Below are 25784 nucleotides of genomic sequence, written 5' to 3'. Positions count from 1 at the left end.
TGCACACGTCTTTTGTGCAAACATCCATAACGCTTCTCTTTGGTATGTGACCAGGGACAGAACTGATGGGTTACAGGCTATGTTCAGGTTTAGGTGGTAACACCAAATCGTATTCCAAAGTAGTTACACAAACATTTTACTTAGAATTAATAGACCATCACAGGGTTCTCTGAGGGAAATGCCCCCTTCTTTGGTTAAATTGGCGTTTGAAATAAGAAAGATCACTTTAAGACCTGCACCCCCCCCCCCAAAGAGAAGTTCCTGTCCCTTCTTTTCAGAAAACCTTAGCCTATCATTGGTTATTGAATAAACACCTATTATAGAAAATATTATGGTTTACAATTGTTTGAACAGATATGAATGTAATGCCTTTTTCATGAGGGGCAAGTCCTGCTGGATATTTATGTGTATTAGAATTATAGAACCCCAAACTCCTAGAGCAGGATAAGACAGAAGAGATGATTCCACATCCTTTTGTCCCTAGACAAAAGCAAGATGGAGGGGATGGGGAGGGTAGACTAGGGCCATGTGGAGGACCAAATAATGGCCCCCAGAGATGTTCGTGTCCTACTCCCCACAACCTGTGAATCTGTTCCCTTCTCTGGCAGGAGGGACTTTGCAAGCGTGACTAAACTAAGGCTTGTGAGATGGAAAGACTGTTCTGGGCTATCCAGGTGGGCCCAGTGGAATCACAAGGGTCCTTTTAAGAAGACAGGAAGTCAGAGAAGGAGACCTGAGGATTTCCAGCAGCAGGCTCAGAGTTAGAAAGCGTGACCTGAGGGGTGCCCAGGTGGCTCAGTCGGTTAAGCGTCCAACTTTGGCTCAGGTCATGATCTCACAGTCTGTGGGTTCGAGTCCCGCATCAGACTCTGTGCTGACATGTCAGAGCCTGGAGCCTGATTCAGATTCTGCGTCTCCCTCTCTCTCTCTGCCCCTCCCTGACTAGTGCTGTCTCTCTCCAGCTCTCAAAAACAAATAAATGTTTTTTTAGAAAGAAAGAAAGAAAGCAAGAAAGAGTAACCTGAAGGAGCTACACTTCTGCCCTCGAAAACGGATCCCCGCTGAGGCCTCTGGAAGGAACCAGCCCCGACAACATCTAGGCTCTAGCCTACTAAGACCTGACTAGATTTCTGACCTCCAGAACCATACGATAACAAATGTGTGTGTCTTTCAGCACCGAACTTGGGGTACTTGGTTACAGCGGCCGTAGGAAACTAATACAAGGTGGCTGCTGGGATTAGTAGACCCCAGGTTTCCTAACACTTGGTCAGAGATTCTAACCATGAGCTCCTCCAGGAGGTACAGCCAACTGATGACAATCAGGGCCATTTTCTCCACCCCAGCAGGACCGCCAAGAATGCTTTATGATCAAAAGCTGGTGCGAGAAAAGTAAAGGTCACCTTAGCAACCATCTCGGAGCTGAACACAACGGGGATGGATTTCAGCCACCCTCAGGGTCTAAAATAAGGAGATGCTTTGGGGCTCCAGGTGAGAAGCGCAGTTGTGTGCAGGCCCGCTGTGCCCGCGACTTGGGCTCCACTCACTGCTGCCTCCCTCACATCCTGTTTCGTAGGCTTCCACTCGGCACGAACAGCTAGGAAGCACTGGCCAGGAAAGCCCTTCATTTCTGACCTATTAAGAAAAATTTGTATACTTTCCATTTCATTCTGCATTCAGCACCCTGTGTTTTTGCACCCCATAATCACCTCATTATGGGGTTCATTTGGGCCACTGGCAGGAGGGCATGGCTCACATCACAGCTGCCACAGAGACTCATCCCAGGGGATAGACACCAAAACCTTGAGCAAATCATTCACTAGCACCTCGCACACTCCAAACTCACCAACCTTGGGGCACGGTCTCTGGGCTGAGGGAAGTGGACGGGAGGCTAGGGAATCGGTCAGGTTTGGACACCGCCCCCCCACCTCCCCTTTTCCACCATTCATGCGCCCCGTGATCCCTCACAGTGAAAAGGAAAACACTTTAACTTACAAGTCCTTGGTTCTCAATGCAATTCTTCAAAACAGTCAAATGTCAGGCCCTCATTTCTTTCTGCTGAAATTTATCAAGACAACTCTCAAACCATTCATTTTAGGAGTAATTTGTGTTGATAAGAATGGCATGAACAGTGAACTAAAATGTGGGTGTGGGCTGAAACCAGTCCAGATATTAATATCCTGTGCCTGTTCCCGACACCAGTTTTAAATGCTCAGGACTTTGCATCCTCTGAAGACATTTCCTTTTGAAAGCACCCGCACCCTCCCGGCCCTGCCTCCCTGACCATTGAAAGCTTCCGGCCTGAGCTTCTGCACAGAGCTGGTCATAAATTATCAGAAGGCAGCATGTGTGAAAAATCTTCTGAATGGCCGAAAAGCACGCTTTCTCCGCATGCTGGTAATTCAGTAACAGCTGAATACCATCTCCATGATGGGCAGAAGAGACAGAGCCACAGCCCGTAAATAAAACTCACATGCCCATGAGATAAGGTGATTCTGGTGGAAAATAATACGCATGATCTAAATTCAAACAGAGGTGTGTTTAAGCAGAATTACTCAAGTCCAAGAATTAACATTCCATCCAGAATTAAGGGGTGGCTCCTGGAGCCATATTCTGAGGTCTCAAAATCACAGATGCTCAGGGCTCCGGATGAGCCCTTGGCTACTACAGACCCCTGCTTCCATCAACATCCGGACTCCCACCCAGTCAACATTCACTAAGGCCCAACTAAGAGTGATGCCCAGGCTCTGAGAATGGAAAGATAAATAAAACAGCCCCTTGTCTCACGAAACTCAAAAGCGAGTGGATAGAAAGACACCACACAAGCAAAACATCCCTTGATGAGTGCTGTCATAGAAGTTTCCACACAGAATCAGACATTAGGGGAAAATGACATTGAATTTGGGCGCTGAAGATGTTGGCTGGGAGGAAGAGTAGTGGGAAAAAAAGACAACTGTATACTGGACAGAAGGAACAAAGAGCAAAAATTGAGAAGTAGGAAAACAGATGTTTTCTCAATGCGTTCAACGAGGCATTCACCTGAGTAAAGATGGAAATTATGAGCTAAGGGAAAATGTCTGTGAAAGACCCCAAGCAGTGACCACGAGTATGGAGAGAACCCAGAGGGCAACGGTGAGAGCTGAGAGCTGTCGGCATTCAAAGCCAGAAGAGGGCATTCTTCTCTCATTCATTCATTCAACAAACAATTCTCCTGACGCTGGAGTAGGTTCTAGTGACAGAAAGATGAATAGAAGAAAACCACTCCATTCCCTCCTAAGGCCTGTACTCACTTGTGAAGACAGGTGATTAAAAAAAAACAAGAAAAGGGGCGCCTGGGTGGCTCAGCCGGTTAGTGGTCCGACCGGCTCAGGTCATGATCTCGCAGTCCGTGGGTCCGAGCCCCATGTTGGGCTCTGTGCTGACAGCTCAGAGCCTGGAGCCGGCTTCCAATTCTGTGTCTCCTCCTGTCTCTCTGCCCCTCCCCTGCTTACACTCTGTCTCTCTCTCAAAAATTAATAAAGAAATTTTAAAAAATAAAAGAAAACACAAGAAAAGTAATGAGGGTATGAAGAAAAGAAAGTAAAAGGAGTTTGTAGACGTGGCAGAAGCCAACCTAGCTAAGGGGGAGGACCCATCATGCTCAGCTGAGACCTGAGGGTCTAAGTCAGCCCAGCAAAGAAGGAGGGAAGGAGGGGGGGTGGGCTGCGGGGAAGGATGGAAGGGCAGCAGTGTCCCAGGAGCCAGCATGTGAGAAGACCAGCAGTCTCAGAGGGCAGGTGCACACAGCACCCGAAGCGAATCCAGTGTGGCTGATGGAAGACAGGAGGGGACATAAGGAAACAGAGGCAGCACAGCCGGCAAGGAGCAGGATGGCCCCGCGACTGAGCTCTGGCCGCTCTCTGGAGGCTGGAGGACATGTGTGAGACGGCGGGATGTTCCATCAGCCGCGACCACAAAGGATGAAGGTGAATGGCTGAGCTAGGGCCATGGCAGTGGTGAAAGGCGGGAAGCAAAGACGTGGCCGCAAGAGGCCACAGTCAGGTGCGACAGGATGTGGCACCCGGCGATGGAGAGAATAAAGAAGGAAGCAAAGACTCCACGCTTTGAGCTTGATGGACGGGTAGCTGGGAATGGTAACTGAGATGCTACAGGAGAAAAGGAGGATGGGGGAGGAAACGAATAGGGTTGAGGAACTGGGGGGGCTGAAGTGCCAGCAAAGACATCCCCTGATCAGCATCTGTAACCAGCAGGCACCTGGCCTTTGACAAACAGCTCTGCGAATGGGGATCTCATCACTTTCCAAGATGTGGACTCCAACACCTGGCAAGTCGAATCTGCGATTACAATGGTTCTTTTCTTACATTGAGTCAATGCCTGTTTCCTCATAACTTTTATGCATTGATCCTGGATCCACACTCAGGAGCAAATCACAGGAAGCCGATTCCCTCTTCCTGACATATTTGCCATTAACTGGAGAAGATTCTGGCATTTCCAATTCATTCACGTCAGATGCTTAGAATAGAAGACTTCCAGAATGTTAGTGCCCCAATAGCCCCAACAGGTGACATTCATTTTTTTTTAAAATATATTCTTTAAGTTTATTTGTTTTGAGAGAGAGTGAGAGAACACAGGGGGAGCAGAGAGAGAGAGAGAGAGAGAGAGAGAGAGAGAGAGGATCCCAAACAGACTCTGCACTGTCAGCGCAGAGCCTGATGCAGGACTCGAACTCATGAATCAGGAAATAATGACCTGAGCCGAAATTAAGTGTCAGACGCTCAACCAACTGAGCCACCCAGGCACCCCAGGTGACCTTCAGTTTTATGTCACTTCGTGTAGCAGGAGACAAAGGCTTAGAAAGAGCAGTGATTGTACCCCAAATCACACCGCTACTCTGGCTCAGATGATTCGGAGCCTGAGGCTATCATCCAGGATACTCTCAATAGATCTTACTGCTGTGTGTCATCGAATTCGAAAACTTTATGCAGGAGGCATCTGCATCTCTGGGAGAGTCTAGGCTCTGCTCTCAAGAGATCCATCGAAATTAAACGGGGTTGAAAAATAAATAAACTCACATAAAATATAAATAGCATCCCCATGAATACAGGCAGCAACTCTGTCCCTTATTTATGGCTCCACCTGCCTTGAACAGAAAACTCAAGGGGGTCAATAAACGGATTGCAAAGTTGTTACATTTTTTTTTTTTTATTTTAACATTTACTTATTTACTTTTGAGGGAGGGAGAGAGAGAGAGAGAGAGCACAAGCAGGGGAGGGGCAGGGGGAGGGGGGCAACACAGAATCCAAAGCAGGCTCCAGGCTCTGCTGTCAGCTGTCTCTGACAGCTGTCAGCACGAGCCCAACACGGGACTTGAACTCACGGACCACGAGATCATGAGCTGAGCTGAAGTTTGACGCTTAACCGACTGAGCCACCCAGGCGCCCCAAAGTTATGTTTAACTGCAGAGAAAAGAATGTCTCCACAGGCTCTTTTGCAAATGTACTGATATCTGCTGACAACTGGCAAGGGCTCCACGGAGGTACCTTTGTCTCCCAGTACATACTCAGCCTTTTCTAGAGCCTCAGGATCTCTGGGTCATCCTGCCCTACATTACCGCCCCCCCCCCCCCCGCCCCATGCTGAGCTCCCCGTACCACACGACACTTGTATTTACACACCTCTCATGCTGGGTGTTTCACTACCTCCCAGGGCAGCTCATTCCAGCCCTGGACAGGATGATCCTTTACTAGGATGAGTTCGACAGCTGGCTCCCTGCCATGTCCCTCCATAGATTCTGGGGCCATCTCTCTTTCGGGCGACAGCTCCTTGACTGTTTGTGGAAGCCGATCAGGTACACCTGGAGTGGAACCTCTGCTTCTCCAAGGTAAATAGCCCCAATTCTTTCCACTATTCTGCATGTCACAAGGTTTGGATTGGCACTGGCATTCGCCTAGACTCTCCTGAATGTGCTGACTTGTCTAGATTGTCCTCCAAGTGTGGCATCTAGAAATAAATGCTGTGGTCCAGCTGTGGATTAACTGATACCCCAGAAAAGGCATCTATCCCCGCTGTCATTCTAGCTGGGATACTTCTGTTAACGTACTCACATCATCTAGCCCCTATTTAATGCAGTTTGTGATTTGGTCACAAGGGGAGGATTTATTATTAGCAACATGTTGGTAAATAGGGCACCTCTTTCCAGTCTGTACAGGTCACCTCAGAGTATTATTTCCTCAATCCTCTCTGTTTCCCGTCGTCTGTCTGATAGTCTAATACAGTCATTCAAAGTCAGAGATAGTGGTCACTCCATCAGCCAAGGCTGGCCCAGACAGCAGGAGGCTGGAAAGGAGATTCTAGCTGACATCAACCTACCACTAAGCACAGCCAATTATACATTCTCCATATGTCAGATCCACTCCTAGTCTCCTCTTTGGGAAAATGCACCATTTACCTTTGGGGGCCATTTTGAGTCCCTCATTCTGACTCCATGTATTTCAGGGAACTCCTCTTTACCCTAAGACCAAAAATAGGCACCTCCCCCAGCCACGGTGATTGGTCTCTGGACCACAAGTGACCAGAGGCAATCCAATCAGGCAATACTGTGGAAGCAGGGGGAGGACGAACTCCTCTTTCCACAGGCACTGGTGAATGTAAGTTGTAAACTAAAGCTTCCTCTGTGGAGATAAAACTGCCCTGAAAGAAACCAAGGTGGAGAAATGGAGAGCAAAGGCAAGAAGGGAGACTGCGCTACAAAAATATCATTTGAGCCCCTGGATCCAACCCTGCCTGAAGCCCGTCCTACATTTGAACTTACTGGTTTTGTTAGCCCCCAAATTCCCTTCTTGCCAAAATCATTTGGGGTTGGGTTTTTATCAACGAGTGCAAATGAAAATTCTGCAACTTCCCTCTGAGGCACCCAGAAAGGTCATGTGACACCTTGTCAAACCCCTAAGCCAAAGTCTGATACCTCACTGGAGCCCCCATCTACAACATGGTATCGTAGTTACGAAGCTCAGATCTCGAGTCCAATAACACAGGCCCATCCTGACGGGCTTTGGGGTCTTGGACAGATCACTGAAGGATTTCTGCCTCGCCCTCCTCTTGTATACCTACTACATGGGATTACTGGGGAGAGCGAGACAATGCATGCAAAGCCCCTGCAACGATAACTGGCCCGCAGGAATGTCTGAAACACTGGCATGCTCATTATCGTTAATATTGTTACATCATTAGTATTATCACTAGTCCCGTTATATTGGCAGGGTCAAGGTTTTCACGTGCTAACCCTGGACTGGCACTGGGTGCTCTCAGCCTTCTTTTACAAGGGCTTTTCCATCATCCCTGGCCCAATGCTTCCTTCTGTCTCTTCTAGGATCCACATCAACTCACCTTTCTCCCTCTGATCTCTTTGCCAAAACTTAATCATCCACTGCCATGGCATAATTTACTCCACGTAGCTGCTCATATGGAAACTCCTCGACTCCAGGGACGTATGGGGCAGGACATACGGGCCCTTTCCTGCTCTACAGGCACACAGCCACCCCGATCACACTCAGTCGAGCTAACTCAGGGCAAATCTCACAAAGTCCACAACTCCTAATTAAAAGGTAGCCTTGAGCTGTCAAAAAAATTATGCATAAAGGAAATGTTTAAAAACACAGTGGTGACTTCCTTGAGACAGATTTTCATCGGAGATTTTTTTGAACTCACTTATGGGCATAAATAAAAAGAAAGCGTCCTCCTCGATGCTCCCATCCCTTCCCACCCTGAAGCTTAGAAAACCACCTTTGATACGCGAAACACTGTGCAGCATTTGAAATTGCTGGCTGGGAGAATGGCCAGGCTTGTCTTCTCCACTGATTGCTGAGAAGCGACAAGGATCGGCGTTTGTTTTGATTGGCTTGGGGAGGGCCGCTCCTCTGCTTGAACGCCTCCATCCGGCCAGTGTGACCATCATCTTTCACACCCAGCCAGGCCTGACACCCCAACGGCTGCCTCCCGCGGCACCCTGGGCTCCATGCACGGCAGTCCTGTGCTCACCTGTCGTCCCCCCCCAACCCCCAACGCATTGTGAATGTCCAGATCTGTGATCGCTGCATTCCCAGCACCTGGTTCGGTGCAGATGTTCCACAACAGCAGCAGCAGCAGCAAGAGTCACAACAAAATGTGAAATGTGTGAGTGAATGAATGAATGAATGAATGAATGGAAGAATGAATGAAACAGCTGGCTCCATGCGGCTGAGAAACCTCTCCAGGGCCCAAACCTTTCGCCCGCTATTGACACAGCGATCGACCTGGAAAGCTGGTAGCTCCACTGCACCCAGGTGCACCTGACTTCGTTCCTGTTTCTCTGTGTTCCTCCTCACGACAGACTCCCTCCAACACGCGTGTAAGCCCCACGCAAGTCTCTGCCTGAGCACCAACGTTCTCCTGCTCCACACGGTGACCCGGAGGGGGCTTCCGAGGACTCTGGGACGGCCAGTGTCCTTTTTCTTCCCTCTCCATCCCTCTCCCTGTGAGGAAGCCTCCTTCTTACCTTCAAAGCTCCCGGCAAAGAGGTAAAGCCAGGTGACGGCTGGGATGCAGAGAACAGTCAGCGAGGCAGCCAGGAATTTCCGTCTCCCTCTGCAGATTCCCAGCATCCTCTCAGAAGTGACAACCCCTAATCCCAGCGCCGATTCTCTGCCCGGAGCACGGGGTCCTCGGCCTCCCTCATAATACTTTCTGAAAGGAAGAGCAGAGAGGAAGGGCTGAGTTCTTAGCACTGTAAATGGATGCAGATTGCAGAGGAGAAATACCCTGTAGGTCGTGAAAGTATCGGACTCGTCCACAATCTCCTGCTAACCTTCTATTCTGAGACAAGTGCGGCAGTCTTGCAGTTTATCAAAACAGAGACAGCTCTTTAAAAAGTAAATGAATAAAGGATGATAAAAAGTATGAGATCTCAAGGGACACTGGGTGGCTCAGTCGGTTAAGCGTCCGACTCTGGATTTCGGCTCAGGTCATGATCCCAGTGTTGTGGGATCGAGCCCCACGTCAGGCTTAGCATTGAGCATGGAGCTTAAGATTCTCTTTCTCCCACTGCCCCTCCCCAGCTTATGTTCTCTCTCTTTCTCTCTATAAGAAAAAACAAAAACAAAAAACCCTATGAGATCTCTCCCTTCTGCCTCTCTCTCTCTCTCTCTCTCTCTCTCTCTCTCTCTCTTTCTCTCTCTCATGCACACACACACACACACACACACACACACACACAGGCATGTATTCTATAGTGTAGGTTAGCTTGCAGCAAGAATGTGACAGACTGAGCTGTGCACAGAGCTCTGTGGAAAGACAAACGAAGTTGCTGACTGATGCAGGTGTGGCCAAGATGCCAGAACCGTTCCCGAGTTCCAGATAGGAAGAGCTGAGGAAGGCACTGGAGGCTGACTGATGGCACACTCAGAGGAGAGGAGACTGCACTGGCCACATCATCATCTGCAGGGGACTACAACTGGATCACAGTTGATAACCCACAAACACTCACCAGGGACTATCTTAATAGCTCCCGCCTTTAATACAGAAGAAGATATCCAGAAAAGCATGGAAACAATTAAAATGTGCAGAAAACGGAGAGGAACACAGATAACCTACAACTCATCTGCAGAGAGCCAGTCCTAAGTACACGCAGAAGACTGCCTGAGACATGTTCAAAGAGGGAGGAGAAGGTCAATTCTCACGGAGTAGGGGCCCATGATCCTTCACCTGGGTATCTGACCACAGGTCATATGCCTTACAAAGGAATTTAAAACCCAACAGACCATGCAACCTCTTCACCTATATCCTAATGTGGATGTCACAATGGCTGCAGGTGGAATGCGGGATCCACATGTTAGGAACCTCCCAAACAGGGCGGAAGCTACTATTGCAGGTATCTATACAAGGCTTCCCATCCCCAAAGAACAATGTCCACGAAAGAGCTGGCTTTGCTGTCCCCTTGGGTAGTCCCACAAATGTCCTTCCCTCTGCCAGAACCCCTAAGCCCCATGTGACTAGGGTCTGGTTGAACTGTCTCCCCTCCCCACCAGCCGTGGCGTCTTCGGGAGACAGACACCCTGTCCGCCCATCTTACATTGGCCTAAGACTTAGCATACTGCCTGTCACCTGCTGGCTGGCTGATAACTGTCTGCTGAACGTACAAATGGAATCAGAGTCTAACCAAAAAAAAAAGCCTTTTGGAGCTTTAGGAATTTGCGTTCAGCAAGTGGCCGGCAATAAACACCTAATGGAGCCAATCTCAACTGTCAGTGCCAGGCTTTCTTCTGCAACCACTCTGACGCCATTTTCGAAATGGCCCTCCCTCGAAACACAGGAAAGACCACAAGGCTGGAGGGTGTGGCCTAGAAAGTAAAACCAAAAAAGCAAAACCCCTTTCAACAAAGAATGTTGATTTGACAAAAGGTGCCCCCAGCCCCCTCCACTACCATAGAAAGTTTTTCATTCTGAAGCATGGGCAACAAACCCTCCACACCAACTGTGACTCACTACGAATGAGGATTTCCCAGATGCTGGGGGATCTCTCAGGAAGAACATACTGGGGACAGGAGGCTATGCAGTGACACTGATGTGGCTTCAAATCCAGTTCCACGCTCAACTAGCTGCAACACTGCCGAACTCCCCGTCTCCGGGTAAGTTCCATGTTGTCCATCTACAATGAAGCGATGCCCTCTCTGCCAGAGAGTCTTAAATGAGAGATCCCTTGAAGAAGGGCCCAGAAAGGACTGATGGAGCATGAGGCCAGGTGAGCCCCACGTCTTCCTGAGAGCAGAAGGGCAGAAGCATCATGTTTTTCTCACTCCCCATTCCCACAGGGCTTGGGAGAAAAGAGCCCAACAAAGAAGTCCTGGCTGACATTGTCAAGTGCAAATGGGTGACTTCAATCAGAAGGACCCACTGGATTCTCCTTCAGGAAGACACCACATTAAAACTGCCTCTCGTGGTGTTTGGTTGGTTGTTTGGTTTTTGGGTTGTTGGTTTTGTTTGTTTTTTTTTTTGGTTTTTTTGTTGCTGTTGTTTTTGTTGTTGTTTCTTTTGCAGTTCACTTATTTTTTTTAATGTTTATTTATTTTTGAAAGAGAGAGAATACACACACACACACACACACACACACACACACACGTTGGGGAGGGGCAGAGTGAGAGGGAGACACAGAATCCAAAGCAGGCTCCAGCTCTGAGCTGTCAGCACAGAGCTCTACACCGGGCTTGAACTCACAAACTAGGAGATCATGACGTGATCTGAAGTCGGATGCTTAACCCACCGAGCCACCCAGGCGCCCCTGCAATTCACTTATAATAATAGTAAAGACAACTAGCAATAAGCAGCATGTATTATGTCTCAGGCTCTTTTAATTCTCCAAAATAACCTAAGAGGTAGAAACTATTTTTCATCCCCATTTAGTGGATGAGAAAACTAAGGCCTAGAAAGGTTGATGAACGGGCCAAAGGTTACATGCCCCTACGGCCGAGAGGCCTTGGGCTCTGCTCTCCCCAAGTAACTGATTCCAACAACCTTTGCCAGGGGTCGTTTCCCTTCTGATCTAACCTAAATCTTTCATGTTGAATCTTAGGATTACTTTCCTCCCCTGGTTAAATACATCACCACCGTTTGTTCCCTCTCAAAACAAAACAAAACAAACAAAAAAAGTACAACAGACGGAGCAAAAACTGGAAAGCAATAGATGAATTTGGACTTCAGGGGTAAGTAGTAGGAATATATACGGAACTGAACGCAAGTGGCATTAATATTTAAAACCGTTTTTAAAAACCTCTTTCAAACACTTCCTTTCCTCCTTTCTTCACTCCATCTGCAAAAGTTAATTTCAACTGGCACAATTTGTCCTAAGTTTTGAAACAGAGTCCAGGGTGGTTTGCATTTTATGATAACACTGGCATCTGAAATTAAACCCAGCAGGTAAAAAAATATTCCCTCATGGATTTGACTTTTAAATGACACCTCTGTGCACTAAAAACACAATTTAAAGAAAAATCTCAATTTATATCAGGAGTTACTCCAGGAAGTCAATACAGTGAAGGAACACAAGAAAGAAGGAAGGTCTGGAAATCACCTCCCATACCTGTGCAAATGTTGATGGATTAACTGGGGAAACCAGTCTGGAACCGGTTCTTGCCTGGTCTGAGGGAGACAGACTCCAGGGTGAATAGGCAGGGCAAAGAGTCACCTCTAAAATGCCCATGCCTCCATCTGTTGGGATGAGCACTGGGTGTTGTATGGAAACCAATTTGACAATAAATTTCATATTTAAAAAATAAATAAAATAAAATAAAATGCCTCAAAACCCATCATCCAATTCCTTGGCCAAGCTGGTCAATTTCTGCTCCTAAACTTCTCCTACTCGATCTGTCTTCTCCCATCTGTTTTAACCAATGAAAGTCACATTTATGCAGAACACTGTATGAGCCAGAAAAATTATCATGCTCTATTAAAGCCACAAAAGCAGTACTCACAGCTGAACATAAATGTGATTACAAGTATCTTTCAGTCCAACAAAACACGTATAAATACCGATACAACTATACATATGAACAGTATAAAAGTTAAAGGTTATCTCTGGGTATAGGATACTGATCATTTCAATATATCTGAATACAGATTTCTCCCAAAAAACTTTGACAAAGAATATGTGTTGCTTTTATAACTGAAAAATATTTTAAAATTTGAATCACCACGTCTTCTTGTTATATTGCATGTTGATTCAAAATACCTCAGGGCACACAGTGAAAAATACATGTGTTAGTTTTACTTTCCATGACAGGTTCAGTAAGTTAAGATCTGCAGGATCCTAATTAGGAATACATCTTCTGGGGGTGGCTGGCTACCATTTGAAAGACTCCAATCAGAAGCCCACCTTCCAAATGCTGAGCTGAGCTGATCAACACCAGACAGTTGTTATCCCCTTCCCCTTACTCTTCCCCTTCCCCTCCTTCTCCTTCTTCTCCTTCTCCTTCTTTTTTGAAGTAGGGTCTAGGCCCAACTTGGGGCTTGAACTCACAACCCCGAGATCAAGAGCCCCATGCTCCAATGACAGCCAGCCAGGCATCCCTGGAGGTTCTCTTTAAAAAAAAAATTTTTTTTTAACCTTTATTTATTTTTTGACAGACAGAGAGACAGAGTGAGCGGGGCAGGGTCACAGAGAGAGGGAGACACAGAATCCAAAGCAGGCTCCAGGCTCTGAGCCGTCAGCACAGAGCCTGACATGGGGCTCCAACTCACAGACCATGAGCTGAAGTCGGATGCTTAACCGACTGAGCCACCCAGGCACTCTTGGAGATTCTCTTTTAATTAGCATCATTAGAAATGAATTTTCATGGGTGTTCAAGACATGTGAATTGTCTAGAAATTCTGCACATGAAGAGTGAATAAAAATCTAAGTAACTTCCAAAGGAAACAAACAAAAGTCTAAGGAACCCAATGACTGAAACCCTTCAGAATTATAAGGAGCCCCAACTGATCCTATAGGCGTGTAACAGATTTGTTACATGTTATATTCTATGTTGTTACAGGCTATATGTTATTTGTTACAATTACCAATTGTAACTATAAGATAGGGTGAATCCTGTCAGTCCCATATTGTCATTGAAAGAGCAGACCTAGACCGGCCGACTCTATTTTGTTCTGTGTCCTCCATCTTGAGTGACTATGTCCCCAACATGGCCCCCTTTCCGGAAAAACCACAGAAAGAAATTCCAGCTCAAACCTCAGACCACGCCTCCTCTCCTTGAGTAACTTCCTGCTCACCCTTCAAACTTCCCATTCAAACCACACCCAGCAACCTGCGCAACAGGACTCTGACCCTTCCCCAGCCAATCAGCTAAGGCCGCGACCATCACCCCCCCCCCCAACTACCCCTAAATCCGTATAAAACCTTTGTGCTTTTGAAACTCGCTCTCTCTCTGCGGCATCTCACCGCTGCGTCGGTGCAGGTAGGGGATTGAGCTCGAGCTAGCTCGAATAGAGCTAGCTCGAATAAAGGCTCTTTGCTTTTGCCTCAGACTCGGCTCCCTGGTGGTCTTTGGGGATCATGAATTCTGGTCATAACAGTCATCCCAATCTCAAGTGAACCTTTCTTGCAAGAGGCTGTCCCAGTTCCTAAGAGGGCACAGGGCTGGCCCTCACTGAGCTTATAATACAGGTCCTACAGCAGACAGACCCTCCACCGATGTTGGCTTTGTTGTGTCATTATTTGTACTATTGCTAGTGTTATATCCACACCTCACACCTTTGCCCAAGCCTCTCACACACAGCCCGACTGTCCTGCCATGTCTTCCCTCCTCTGCTAGACCTCAGGAGAAATTTTAAGTCCTGGCTGCTTCAGTGAAACATCTCTGGCAAGTCCAGACCTGGAGATGTTCCCTCCCTTTGTTCCAAACTCCAAAGGCCATCGGGAGCACAATCCAGATCACTGTCATTGTCTTTTTTTTTTTTTTAACTATTTTTAAAATATAATTTATTGTCAAGTTAGCTAACATACAGTATATACAGTATGCTCTTGGCTTCTCCAGTAGATTCCCATGATTCCTTGCTTACATACAACACCAGTGCTAGTCCCAACAAGTGCCCTCCTCAATGCCCATCATCCACTGTCATTGTCTTCTAATCATCTCCTGTCTCTAATCTCTCTTCATCAGACTAAAACCCCGAAAGGGCAAAGGATGCTGGCCCTCTAGTGTTTGTTTTAAGCCTCTGCCAGAGACCAGGAGCTAAAACATTGGTTTACACTTAGCCATCTCCATCCAAGTGTGGCGCCTAAATCAGCAGCAGCAGCAGCAGTGGGGGCTCATATCTTGAGAGAAAGGCAGACTGCCAGGCCCCACCCCAGCTCCACGGATCAAAATCTGCATTTTAACAAGAGCCCAGGTGATGCGGGTGCACTCTACTACCAAAGCACTGAGTAAACAACTGGTTATTGATAAATAAAGCTGGCCTCCTTCCACTCCTACCTGACCCCCTCCTTCACCTTACCCCTGCAGGGACTGGCCAGTGCACTAGGGAGAACCATCACATCCTGGACTCTGTTGATGGCAGATTTATTACAACAGTTCTCTGATAGACGGAAAGAGAGTTTCTAGAAGGAAAAGTGCTTTTTTCTAATCGAACAGAAGCATCTTATGGACTAGAGGTTGCTCTGATGACCCATCCTGACTTCCCATCAAAAACACTTCTTCCATATTTGAATGACTGAAAAGCACCAACACCACCCACAGAGGCTGCATTATATCCATCTTTCAGAGACCAAGAGAGGCTAAGGACACTGATTTAGTTGGAAACCCTGGGACTCAAATTCCGGTGCTTCCTGAAAAACAAAAACAAAAGAAAACAAAACACCCCAGAAAATCAGTTCTATGCTACAGGACACACAACTGATGCCTCAAGGGCAGATACTTTGTTTTGGCCACAGCTGTTTTCTTTGTTGCTAGCACAGTATCTAGCATACAGGAGGAGATCAATAAACATTGAATGGATCGATGACTGAGTATTTCAGTCACAGCCGGCAGGCTCCTGGATATTCACGACCATACAAACTACTCCTGGGACACAAGGGCCAGCCCACACCTTCCTCCCAAGCCCAACTGTAGAATCCTGTGGAACTTCCACTATGTGATCAGCAAACTCCTCTTTATCCTCAGCTTCACCTGGCTTCATTCCAGCTCTGCTCTTGTGTGAAAGGACAGCTGTCCCCCGATCTCTGCCTTCCCCAAAGGAGAACCCTTTCCCCTACTCTTCTCAAGCAAGTACGAAATGGCTACAAGGCAGGCCTCTGTCCTCCAGGCTTCCGGCTGTCTGCCAACTCTTACTGGTTCTCCCTCTCCTGAAGCCCCTATTCGTCTTTGGCTCAGCATCGTTCTCTCTGTCCTTGTCACTGTCATCTGGAAGCTCCTGGTTACTCTTCTCATTGTCTGAAGACCTCAGCGTCCACCACACGTCCTTCTGCCTCTCCACCTCAGTTCCATGATGGGAATGGTCGGTTCACAACATCTGCCACTTCATGTGGACCAAATTTATGTTCTAGCTCTTGGTGTCACCAAAACCAGCACAGTCCCCAAAAATCTCAAATGTCAACATCAACCCCCCCATCCAGCCCCCTGCTAGCCTTCCCAGGCTGCCATTGCCCAAATTCTTCACTGTCATCATGAACCCCAGTCCACCGGCTTTCTTCATTACTGTCCAACCAGGTCTAGATTTTCTTTCTATTCTCTCTCATTCAGCTTAGATGCCATGGTCCATTATTATAACCTCCCTCTGCAAGCATGCATGCCTCCCTTAGCCCTCCTTCTTTCCAATTATACTGGCCTGGAAAAATCCAGTCATTCAGATGAGCACAACCACACTTGTTTACCACGGCTCTACTTGGGAAGCCAAATGTTGGGGTAGGAAAACGCACTATCAGGCAGGCAGATTTGTTCCATTTAATCATGTCTGATTTCAAATGGTCAGTCAACTACTAAGAGGTGCTATTACCTTTCTCTGGTAAACTCACTGTGCTATTATCTGAGATATTTATTTCATACATTCCTTTTCTCCTGTAGCCTTCTCTTGTCCAGATGGCAAATTCCAGGAATGTTCCAGGATGCAGTGTGGGACCCATCTTGTTTTCTCTCCCCAGGTGAGATCTCCCATTCCAATGACTTGGGAGACGGTCTCCGGGCTGATGTCTCCCACTTTTGTATCTCCAGCTCTGGCCTCTCATCTGACCTCCAGACTCACATGTACAATGATTTTCCCTACCACGTGTGCCTCAATCCCAATCTCCCCCTTCTCCACCCCCTCTTCTCCAGAGCTTCCCGCCGCCTTAAAGAGAACCATCATCTACATCAATGCTCAAGCCAGATACCTGGGTACCAGTTACCAAGTACCTCAATTCCTTACTCACTCCTCATATCTTGTCAAATCTGGCCATCCTCAAACCCTGCCATTTTTACCTCTGAAACATTTATTCTGTCCTTTGATACACCCACTTCTTTCCAGTTTTACTGCCACTATATAAATCCAAACCGCCATCATCTCACGCGTGTGCCCAGTATGATAGCCTCCTAACTCAGATCACACCGGAAATTATTCAACGTCTCCCCGCAGCTCTTAAAATAACCCCCTAACTCTTTGTCATGTCTGTAAGGATCTCACGGCGTGACCTCTAACTGTCTCTACGTCCTCCTCTCTGGCCAGCATCCCTTCAATTCTGCTTGCCTCCAGCCACACCGGCCCTCTCACTTCTGGAACACACCTCAGGGCCTTTGCAAGTGTCTTCCCTCTGTCTGGAATGCTTCTCGCTCTGCTCTTCGCTTGGCTAAGTCCTTGTGATTCTTGAGTGCTGTCAACTCACAGGGGTCTTCTCAGAGGGTCCCAGGCCTCAGTGCCCCTCCCTCACGTCCTCCGTCCTGCTCTCTGGTTACCTCCTCCTCCTCTGCACACATCAAACTTTGGAATGATACAATCGTCTGATGGACTACTTAGGTAATGGCTGCCTCACTCACTACATTTCAGTCTCCACTTGGGCAAAAACCAGGATGGCACCTAGGCACACAGGAGGCAGCCCTTAAATGGATGAACGAGCGAGTGAATGAACATGCCAGACAGCCTTGGCCATCAGGCAGGCACCTGGCAGCCTTCTCTAAACAAAAGCTTGCCATCTTGCTGCGGGACTCCACAACATCTATAATACGAGAAACAGAAGCCACACAGCACCTCAGGTAGGTCCCTACAGTTGCAGTGAACCCTGCAGAGACCATTTGGTACATTTGAGGTCACCTGCAAAGTTCACTTTGGCAACTCTCTTTCCTTTCTCTGCTCCACGAGGAGGAACACACAAAGGGGGTTTGGTCTCTCCCCCCGAGTCCAAGGCATCGCTCCTGGAGGCCCACCCTACAGATGCTTCCTCCCTCCCTCTCTTCTCTGCACATCAGGGCCCAAGGCATCTCCCTCCTGTAGATGATCCTTGGGCTTGTCAAACTGGCACTCCCAATTCCTTTTTTCATTTGGAGAATGGTGTTTGGCCTCGGAGGCACTGTTTAAAAATTAATCACGTGAACTACAGGAGTAAAAGCCACATGCAATATGCTTGGGAACAAACATTGAAAACTTGGGAGTTCGCCATGTTTCAAAGGACTCTAAGGGCCCACTGTCGCCAGCTTTGTTCGTCTTGATCCCGCTGTGAAGTCAAATCCTCTTGCTGCAAGGAAACATATCCCTTCGCTCTCAGAACCATGATGATGTGTCAGATCAAGGGTGGAGGGCCTCACCAGGGTCTCTGGTCTGGTCTTCAACCACCCATGTCACACACCTTTGCAGTTAGGACATGCTGCCTGCAGCCTGAGAGTTTTGCCATCTTGTCTCCACTATGTTCACAGCAAGCTCCGAGGCATGGTCTGCATTCTATGTGGGCCTCACAGCATTTACAGAGGATGGGGAGTCAGGACTTGGGCTCAAACATCAGCTCTGCATATTGGCTGTTCAGGATCTTGACAGGTCATTCCCCCATCCTTTTTCATGAAAGCCCGTGGCAGTACTGTGCACTAATAGCTGTTGGAAGCATTGAGGGAGATCAAAAGAATATCCAAAATATGATTACAGCAATGTGAGAGGCTAGAGTAGTATTAGTAACATTAAAATGAATCAGTTGGATTTCAGCTGCTTGACCAACCAAATTCTAAGAACTTGCTGTCGCACCTACAAAGTTGTTAGAGGGGCGTCTTCATCCGTGTGGGCTGCTTGGGTAAATACCATAGACTGCGTGGCTTAAACAACAAACATTTATTTCTCACCATTCTGGAGGGTAGGAAGTCCAAGACCTAGGCTCTGGCAGATTCAGTGTCTGGGGAGAGCCTCCTTCCTAGTTTGTAGACAGCCATCTTGTTCTTGTGTCTGCACACGGTGGGCTTTCCAGGTCCCTTTTATAAAGGCACTAGTCCCGCTCGCACGGGCTCTGCCCTCATAGTCTAATCATCTCCCAAAGACCCAGCCCCCTAAGACCATTGCACTGGTGGTTAGGATTCAACAGGCAGATCTTAGGGGACACAAACATTCAGTCGTAACCAAGGTGGGGAGGGAGGTAACAAATATGGGTGTGCCCTCGTCCTGCCTCAAGGCGGTGTATAGGGTGTATAACACTGTACTGTAAAGGGAGTAGTATTCAAAAGGAAAAAGACATCCTAACATCTGCAGGGGGAAAAAAAACCTGCGCTGAACACATTATTCAATAAATGGCTACTCTTTTAAAGGGGCCATTTCTGTTCTTTAAAATTAAACGGACTGCTCCGTGAAGCAGATTATATCTCAAAACTCAGTGCCAGGAAATGATTCTCTTTTGAACCAAACCAATATGCTTCCTTGGACAAGACAATAGCTCCTCTTACAAAACTCATCTTGTTTTCCAGAGCCACCTTTAAAAAGGTAAAAAGAAATAAGGGAAGTTAATTTTAAGAATATATTTAACTTAAGCTAGCATGTCGAAAACATTGGCATTTTAACACGTCACCAACGTAAAATATTATTGAGATATTTTATACTCTTTTTCTCTCATTCTAAGTCTTCAAACTCCAGAGCTCACCTAACAGGAACAGCACCACTCAATTGAACTAGCCACATTTCAAGTGCCCCAGAGCCACAGTGCTGGACAGTACAGGAAAGTGTCTTCTGAGCCTTCTTGACATCCTGCTTCAGGAGGCAAGCGTGGCTGCAGGCCTGAGACGGAGCTGGAGCAGAGAACCCACGAGGCTCTGCAATAACACAGGCTGCATCGATGGCAGCTTGAGTGGGTGGCAGTGGAGCTAGAGGGACTGGAGGTCACCAGACAAGGGAGCGTGAAGACGTTGTCTTCAAGAAGGAAGACAACAGGGGCGCCTGGGTGGCTCAGTCGGTTAAGGGTCCGACTTCGGCTCAGGTCACGATCTCACGGTCTGTGAGTTTGAGCCCCGCGTCGGGCTCTGTGCTGACAGCTCAGAGCTTGGAGCCTGTTTCAGATTCTGTGTCTCCCTCTCTCTTTCTCTGCCCCTCCCCTGTTCATGCTCTGTCTCTCTCTGTCTCAAAAATAAATAAACATTAAAAAAAAAATTTTTTTTTTTAAAGAAGGAAGACAACATTTATTGGGCAATGAGTGCCAAGCACCATACTGACGCTTCCACGCGGTCTTAGCTCACTCAGTCTTTACAACCAAGCTGTGCAACTCTACTTTCCAGATAAGGGCACCAAGACTCAAAAGGTTAAGTGATTCTCATCACATAGTGGGGGGACAGGAGGGCAGCCTGGGATTAACCCCAAGGCTTCTGACTTCAAATCCAATGTGTTTTCTTCAGCATGGTATTAAAGGCCTCCACGACCTCCAGCCCACCCACGTCACACTTTCCAATGCAGAACAAGCACCCAGATGAAGGACGCTGTGTCTGTCACATTTCCCTGCCTTTCTGCCTGCTTTGACTTCTTCCTACTGGTCTACCTCCTGCTTATCTGCGTGGTGAGCCTGAAAGACATTGGTTCTCAATTGGGGGTAATGTTGCCCCCGACCCTGGGAACATCTGGCAATGTCTGGAAACATTTTTGACAGTCAAGACTGGAGAGAATGGGGTGTTACTAGCATCTAGTGGCCCAGGAAGTACCACACATCCACTGTGGTCATCTTCCTCCAAAGTCACCACCTCCCTCGGCCCGGGGAGGTGGACTGTGTTCATCTGCATCCCAGGGACTTTCCTTAATTTCCACCCTTTCTATCGCATCATACAACCCAGATTCTGCTTTTTAAGAGCAGAAATTCAAGTTCCATTGAGATGTTGACTGGCAGGCAGTGTGACTATCACTTCTCACACAGAGCTCTCTCTGGGGTGACACAGGTAGAGAGGCAAAAGGAAAGAAAAGAGTCGAGACGCAATCAAAAACTTCCACTTACAATATTAACCTCTTTCAACAATGCATTGCCAAACAGATCTTTAATGCAAATTGATCTTTCCTGAGGATACACGCTTTTCCTGGGGTCAGACTATAGCTCCGGGAAGGCTGATTTTTATGTTTTTCTTCTGAATGTTAAATCAGCGCTTAATCATATCCACGAGGCTACCCATTGGAGTGTTTTGGTCTTCGTTCTTTTGATTTTCACTCTGGAAAGGGATGATTTAAGCAGGCATTGCCTCCCATTTCCATTCTGCTTAAGCAAACACTCATAAGCACTTAACAAGGGCGGAGACGAAAAATGCACTCCAGTCTTCCCAACTGCTGGAGGGTGATGTGTCTAACTTGCAGAGTCTATTTTTCCTCTGGGTTTCAAGGCCTATGGAGATTTTATGTAAATATCTCTTGTGGCAAATGATAAGAAGGTAGCTATTTCTTTACCTTCTCTTGACTCTGCCACTTTCCTCCTCATTCCACTCTGCACGTGTTTACGGGGCACACACTCTATTCCAGGCACAGGGCTTGGAGCTGAGCATAAGAGAAGGGTACAACAGGGCTCCTGCCCTTGAGAAGACTTGTGAGAGCATAGGGACCAGACAGACGCAGACACCATGAACAGGAACACAAGACAGGACCAGAGAAAGTGCTCGCAGGGGAAAACATCTGGGCTGAGCCAAGGAGGATGGCACAATTCAAATGGCTGCCAAGGGAAGAAAAGTCATCCCTGGCAGAAGGAGTCCCTCAGGAAAGTTCAAGGGCATGCCTGGGACCAGGGGATGGCAGCTAACCATTCCTTCCAGAGTCAGGTAAGGAGGCTGATGGGTGGAGGGGAACGAGCCTGGGTGGCCTTGAATGCTAAATGAAGGAGAACTTGGACTTCATTCTACAGACCCTCAGGAGCTGCTGAAGACTCCTAGGCAGGAATTACACCATCTGTGGTCAAGAAGACCAACAACTCTACGAGCAATATGAATTCTGGGTTGGGCAAAGAAGAACACACATCCCAGAGACCAACTTACAGGCTTCTGGTGGCAGGCCCAGCTGGGGGCCATCCCAATAGCCATGTCCTTGTTTGGGGGACATTTCTGTTAACACGATGCCAATTTGGTACATATATGGGTGCAATGGACTGAAGATCTGTGTTCCCCCAAGATTCATATGATGAAATTCTAATCCCCAATATGACGGGATAAGGAGGTAGGGCCTCTGGAAGGTAATTACATCACAAGGGTGGAGCCCATGCATGGGATTAGTGTCCTTATTAGAGGCACTCTTCCCATCATGTGAGGATGTAAGAAGTCAACTGGAAGGGTATCATCCCCAGAACCTGACCATGTCAGCAGCCTGATCACAGTTACTGTGACAAATGCATTTCTATTGTTTGTAATCCAGCCATTCGGTCTGTGGTACTGTGTTCCAGAAGGCCTAGTGGACTAAGACAGTGAGGCAGCACTGTGCTGAAGGATGGGGCCTCTAGACGCCCAGGATCAGTCATGGTTGGTCTCAGTGTGCTGGAGCAGTACTGTTCTCCTTTGCCAGAGAACAGTTTGGAGAGTACTGGTCCTACACTGCAATAAAAAGTCACAGTGTCACCAAAGCCACAGCAGGGAAAGTGAAAAAAAAATTCCTCTTTTAGACAGAAACATTACTTGCCTCAGATCACAAAGACTCTATGCCTCCCAATTTCAAGATATTTGAACCATACTGTGTGATGGCTTCCAAGTGTGACATTTTGACCCTGTTCCACGTTCCCCTGATTTGGGCCACATTAAACATCCTTGTGACTAAAGAAGAACGATGCTTTTCTTTTTACTGGGTTAGAATTCACTTACCATAAAAATAACCATTTTAACAACACAGAATCCAGCGGCATTTACTGCATTCGTAGTGTTGTGTGCAACCACTGTCTCAATCTGATTCCAAAAATTTCTCATCACTCCAAAAGATAATCTCATACCGTTAGGTGGCCACTCCCCATTTCCCCTCCCCTGGCCCCTAACAACCACCAATTTGCTTTCTGTCTCTATGGACTCACCAATTCTGGATATTCCACATAGGTGGAACCATACAATATTCCAGCCTTCTGTACCTGGCTTCTTTCACCTTGCATAATGTTCCTGTGCTTCAACCCTGTGTTGTAGCATGTATCAGTGGGTCGTTCTTTTTCATGGCTGGATAACATTCCACTGCAGGGATAGACCACATTTGCTGATCCATTCATCGGGTGATGGATATTCAGGATGTTTCCACCTTTTAGGAATTCTGAATTGTGCCACTATAAATGCTTGTGTATAGTATTTCCTTGAGAAGAGTGGCTTTTCTTAAGGTTATCTAAATCCCTTTGCTCTATGCACACAGGGAGGTCTATTATTATTAATGATTTTAAATTTCTAGAACCTCGCACTTGGGGAGCTCAAGCAGTAGCAGCTATTTAGCAACTACTATGCAGCTGGGTCCATGCTGGGCACTTGACATTTTCATCTCATTCAACCCTCAAGACTCCTAACATTTGTGTATCTTTGGTCCACTGTGGAGAAGAGAAAACCATGGCTCAGTGTGGGTCAAATGCCACACATGTTACACGTGTAGTATGAGGTAGAACCAGGATGAGACACAGTGGGAAAGTGCCCAGCATTTTATCTGGCACAGAGCAGCTAAACAATGAGCATGAATGAATAAATGAATGAATGAATGAATGAATATTCAATTAATTCACCACACACCTAATGGCAGTTTGATAATTAAAAAACAAAAGAACTTTGGAGGAGGGTAAAAAGGAAGGTACTACAGTCGATTATTTATTCTCATAACTAATTATACTTTTATGGTATGAAATGCTTGGTGGGTGGCTGTATTAGTTTCCTAGAACTGCTGGAACGAAGTTCCACAAAATGGGTAACTTGGCAGAAATGTATCATCTCATAATTCTGAAGGCTCCATGGAAATCCAAGATGGCAGCATGAGCACTCCTGAAGTTGCCAAGGGAGGAGCTGACCCAGACTAGTCTCTGAGCTACTGGTGGTCCATGGGCTTACGGCAGCACAACCCCAGGATTCACGGGGCATTCTCCCCGTGTGTCTATCTCTGTCTAAATTTCCCTTTTTATAAGGACAACGGTCATACTTGATTAGGGCCCAACCCAATCCAGTATGACCTCATTCTACCTAACTAGATCTGCAATGACCCTATTTCCAAATAAGGACATATTCTGAGGTACTGTGGATTAAGACACCACTAAGATAATGAATTTTGCAGAGATGTAATTCAGTCGCTAACAGTTACCTTCATCATCACGCAGAAGTCAAGAAAAGAAACCACCATGAAGGCAGAGAGTCATGAAGAGGCACTTCAGTCCTACGGGGTCAGGGATAACCTGTCAAAGAACAGCAGGACTGACTCGAGGACACTGGAGAAGGACAGGCTGGCCTGGACCTACCACAGGTCTCAACATTCTAAATGATGTGAAAGAAAGAGCATGAGACCAAGCTTCAGGAAATCTAGTCCTGCTCAACCAGCAACTTACACTGTGACTCAACTGGACACTCACCTCCTCTGGGCCTCAGCATCCAATGATAATAAATGCAGGTTCCATAATTGATCTCTAACACCCAAAAGGCACCTGATTGTCAGTTCCAAAGTCCATCAGGAGATACAAACCCCACCTCTGCAATGGTGCAGAACTATTCACGGCTTCTAACAATCTCTTGCTGCCTTCGCTCTACGTAAGAACTTTGCAGCCAATGGTCCTGCTACCTTTAAGGTTAGAGATTAAGTCTCAGGCATCCAGGCTTCTATCAAAGAAATCAAATTATTCCGACGTAGCTCACTCACACAACACATCAGACAGATGAAGCACAGAAAGTAAGCAGGCTAGTTAATAAGAGCTAGTTCATTAGTTGTGAGGCTGTCAGGAGAACCTAATCGCTGTGATAACACAAAGCTGTCCCTCTCTTCAGAGTCAAGCTAAATGCTTTCCATTTTTATCACCCAATTCATAACCGTGCTGTCTGGCTTTAAGAATCAATAGCCTGGTGGTTTTGGTATCCACTAAATTCGTCTTAGTTTGGACGTTTTTCATTTCCCGTGTCACTTGAAGAGAGCAGGATAAGGTAAATTGCTCCTCTCATGGCATTTGTTTTTCCAAATCTATAATTTCGCACTGACATGTTCCACACACCAATGAAGGCAAAGGGGGAAAGGAAGACTCTCTCAGAAGCCCCATTCCAAGATCAAGGAAGCTTCCGACTGGGATCATGTGGGACAACCAATTTAACAAGTTTCACATGGGCAAGTGTCAACTGGTCTACCATCACCAACGGGTGATCCCATCGTTCACTTCGCAAAGAACTGTTATCTAACACTAAGTGCCAAATCCTTGGCTAATTTACATGAATGATCTCATCAGTCCTCCCAAGGCAGCTGCCTCCAAAAATGCCACTGTTTTATACACACGCACACACACACATATAATATATTTACGTATTTTGACACATAGCACGCTGAATTGGAAACTAAAAAAGGAAAGCAATGCCAGCATGGAAGATAAGAAAGCAGCAAGAAACTTAAAGAACAAGCACACATTTAAAGCCAATCAATATAAACATGCATAGACTCAAAATCACTGAGTTTAAGCCTAAATGAGAAGTTGGAGAGGGAGCAGTTCTCAAATTGAATACAAGTCATCTAACTGCGGCAACTGCGGCTCAGACAAGGGAGTGACATCCCGAAGTCACCCAGAAAGCAAAGGGCACAGTTAGGTCTGGAACCCAAATCCTTGCTTTCCTGTCCTGCTGCTTCTGTTTTATCTTCTTCATCATCTTCAAATCAGCACATATTTTTAAAAATGTTTAAAGGACCCAG

General features: G+C 46.9%; 1 protein-coding gene across 3 annotated transcripts in view; it reads right to left on the bottom strand.

Annotated features, from left to right (window-relative positions):
- The window catches only part of LARGE1 (LARGE xylosyl- and glucuronyltransferase 1), a 544808-nt gene that overhangs the window by 393238 nt on the left and 125786 nt on the right, over positions 1–25784 (bottom strand). For 2 of the 3 annotated variants that reach the window (XM_058741473.1, XM_058741472.1), the window contains exon 2: positions 8530–8717. In XM_058741473.1, the coding sequence (XP_058597456.1) occupies positions 8530–8635 (106 nt within the window). In that variant the 5' untranslated portion in view covers positions 8636–8717. Of the gene's footprint in view, positions 1–8529; positions 8718–25784 lie in introns of those variants that run through there. The other variant, XM_058741474.1, reaches the window with a different exon arrangement.

Source organism: Neofelis nebulosa, chromosome 8 (assembly GCF_028018385.1).
Source record: "Neofelis nebulosa isolate mNeoNeb1 chromosome 8, mNeoNeb1.pri, whole genome shotgun sequence".
NCBI classification, from domain to species: Eukaryota; Metazoa; Chordata; class Mammalia; order Carnivora; family Felidae; genus Neofelis; species Neofelis nebulosa.
The sequence above is the reverse complement of the archived record's forward strand: the minus strand, read 5'-3'. Positions and strand labels throughout refer to the sequence as shown.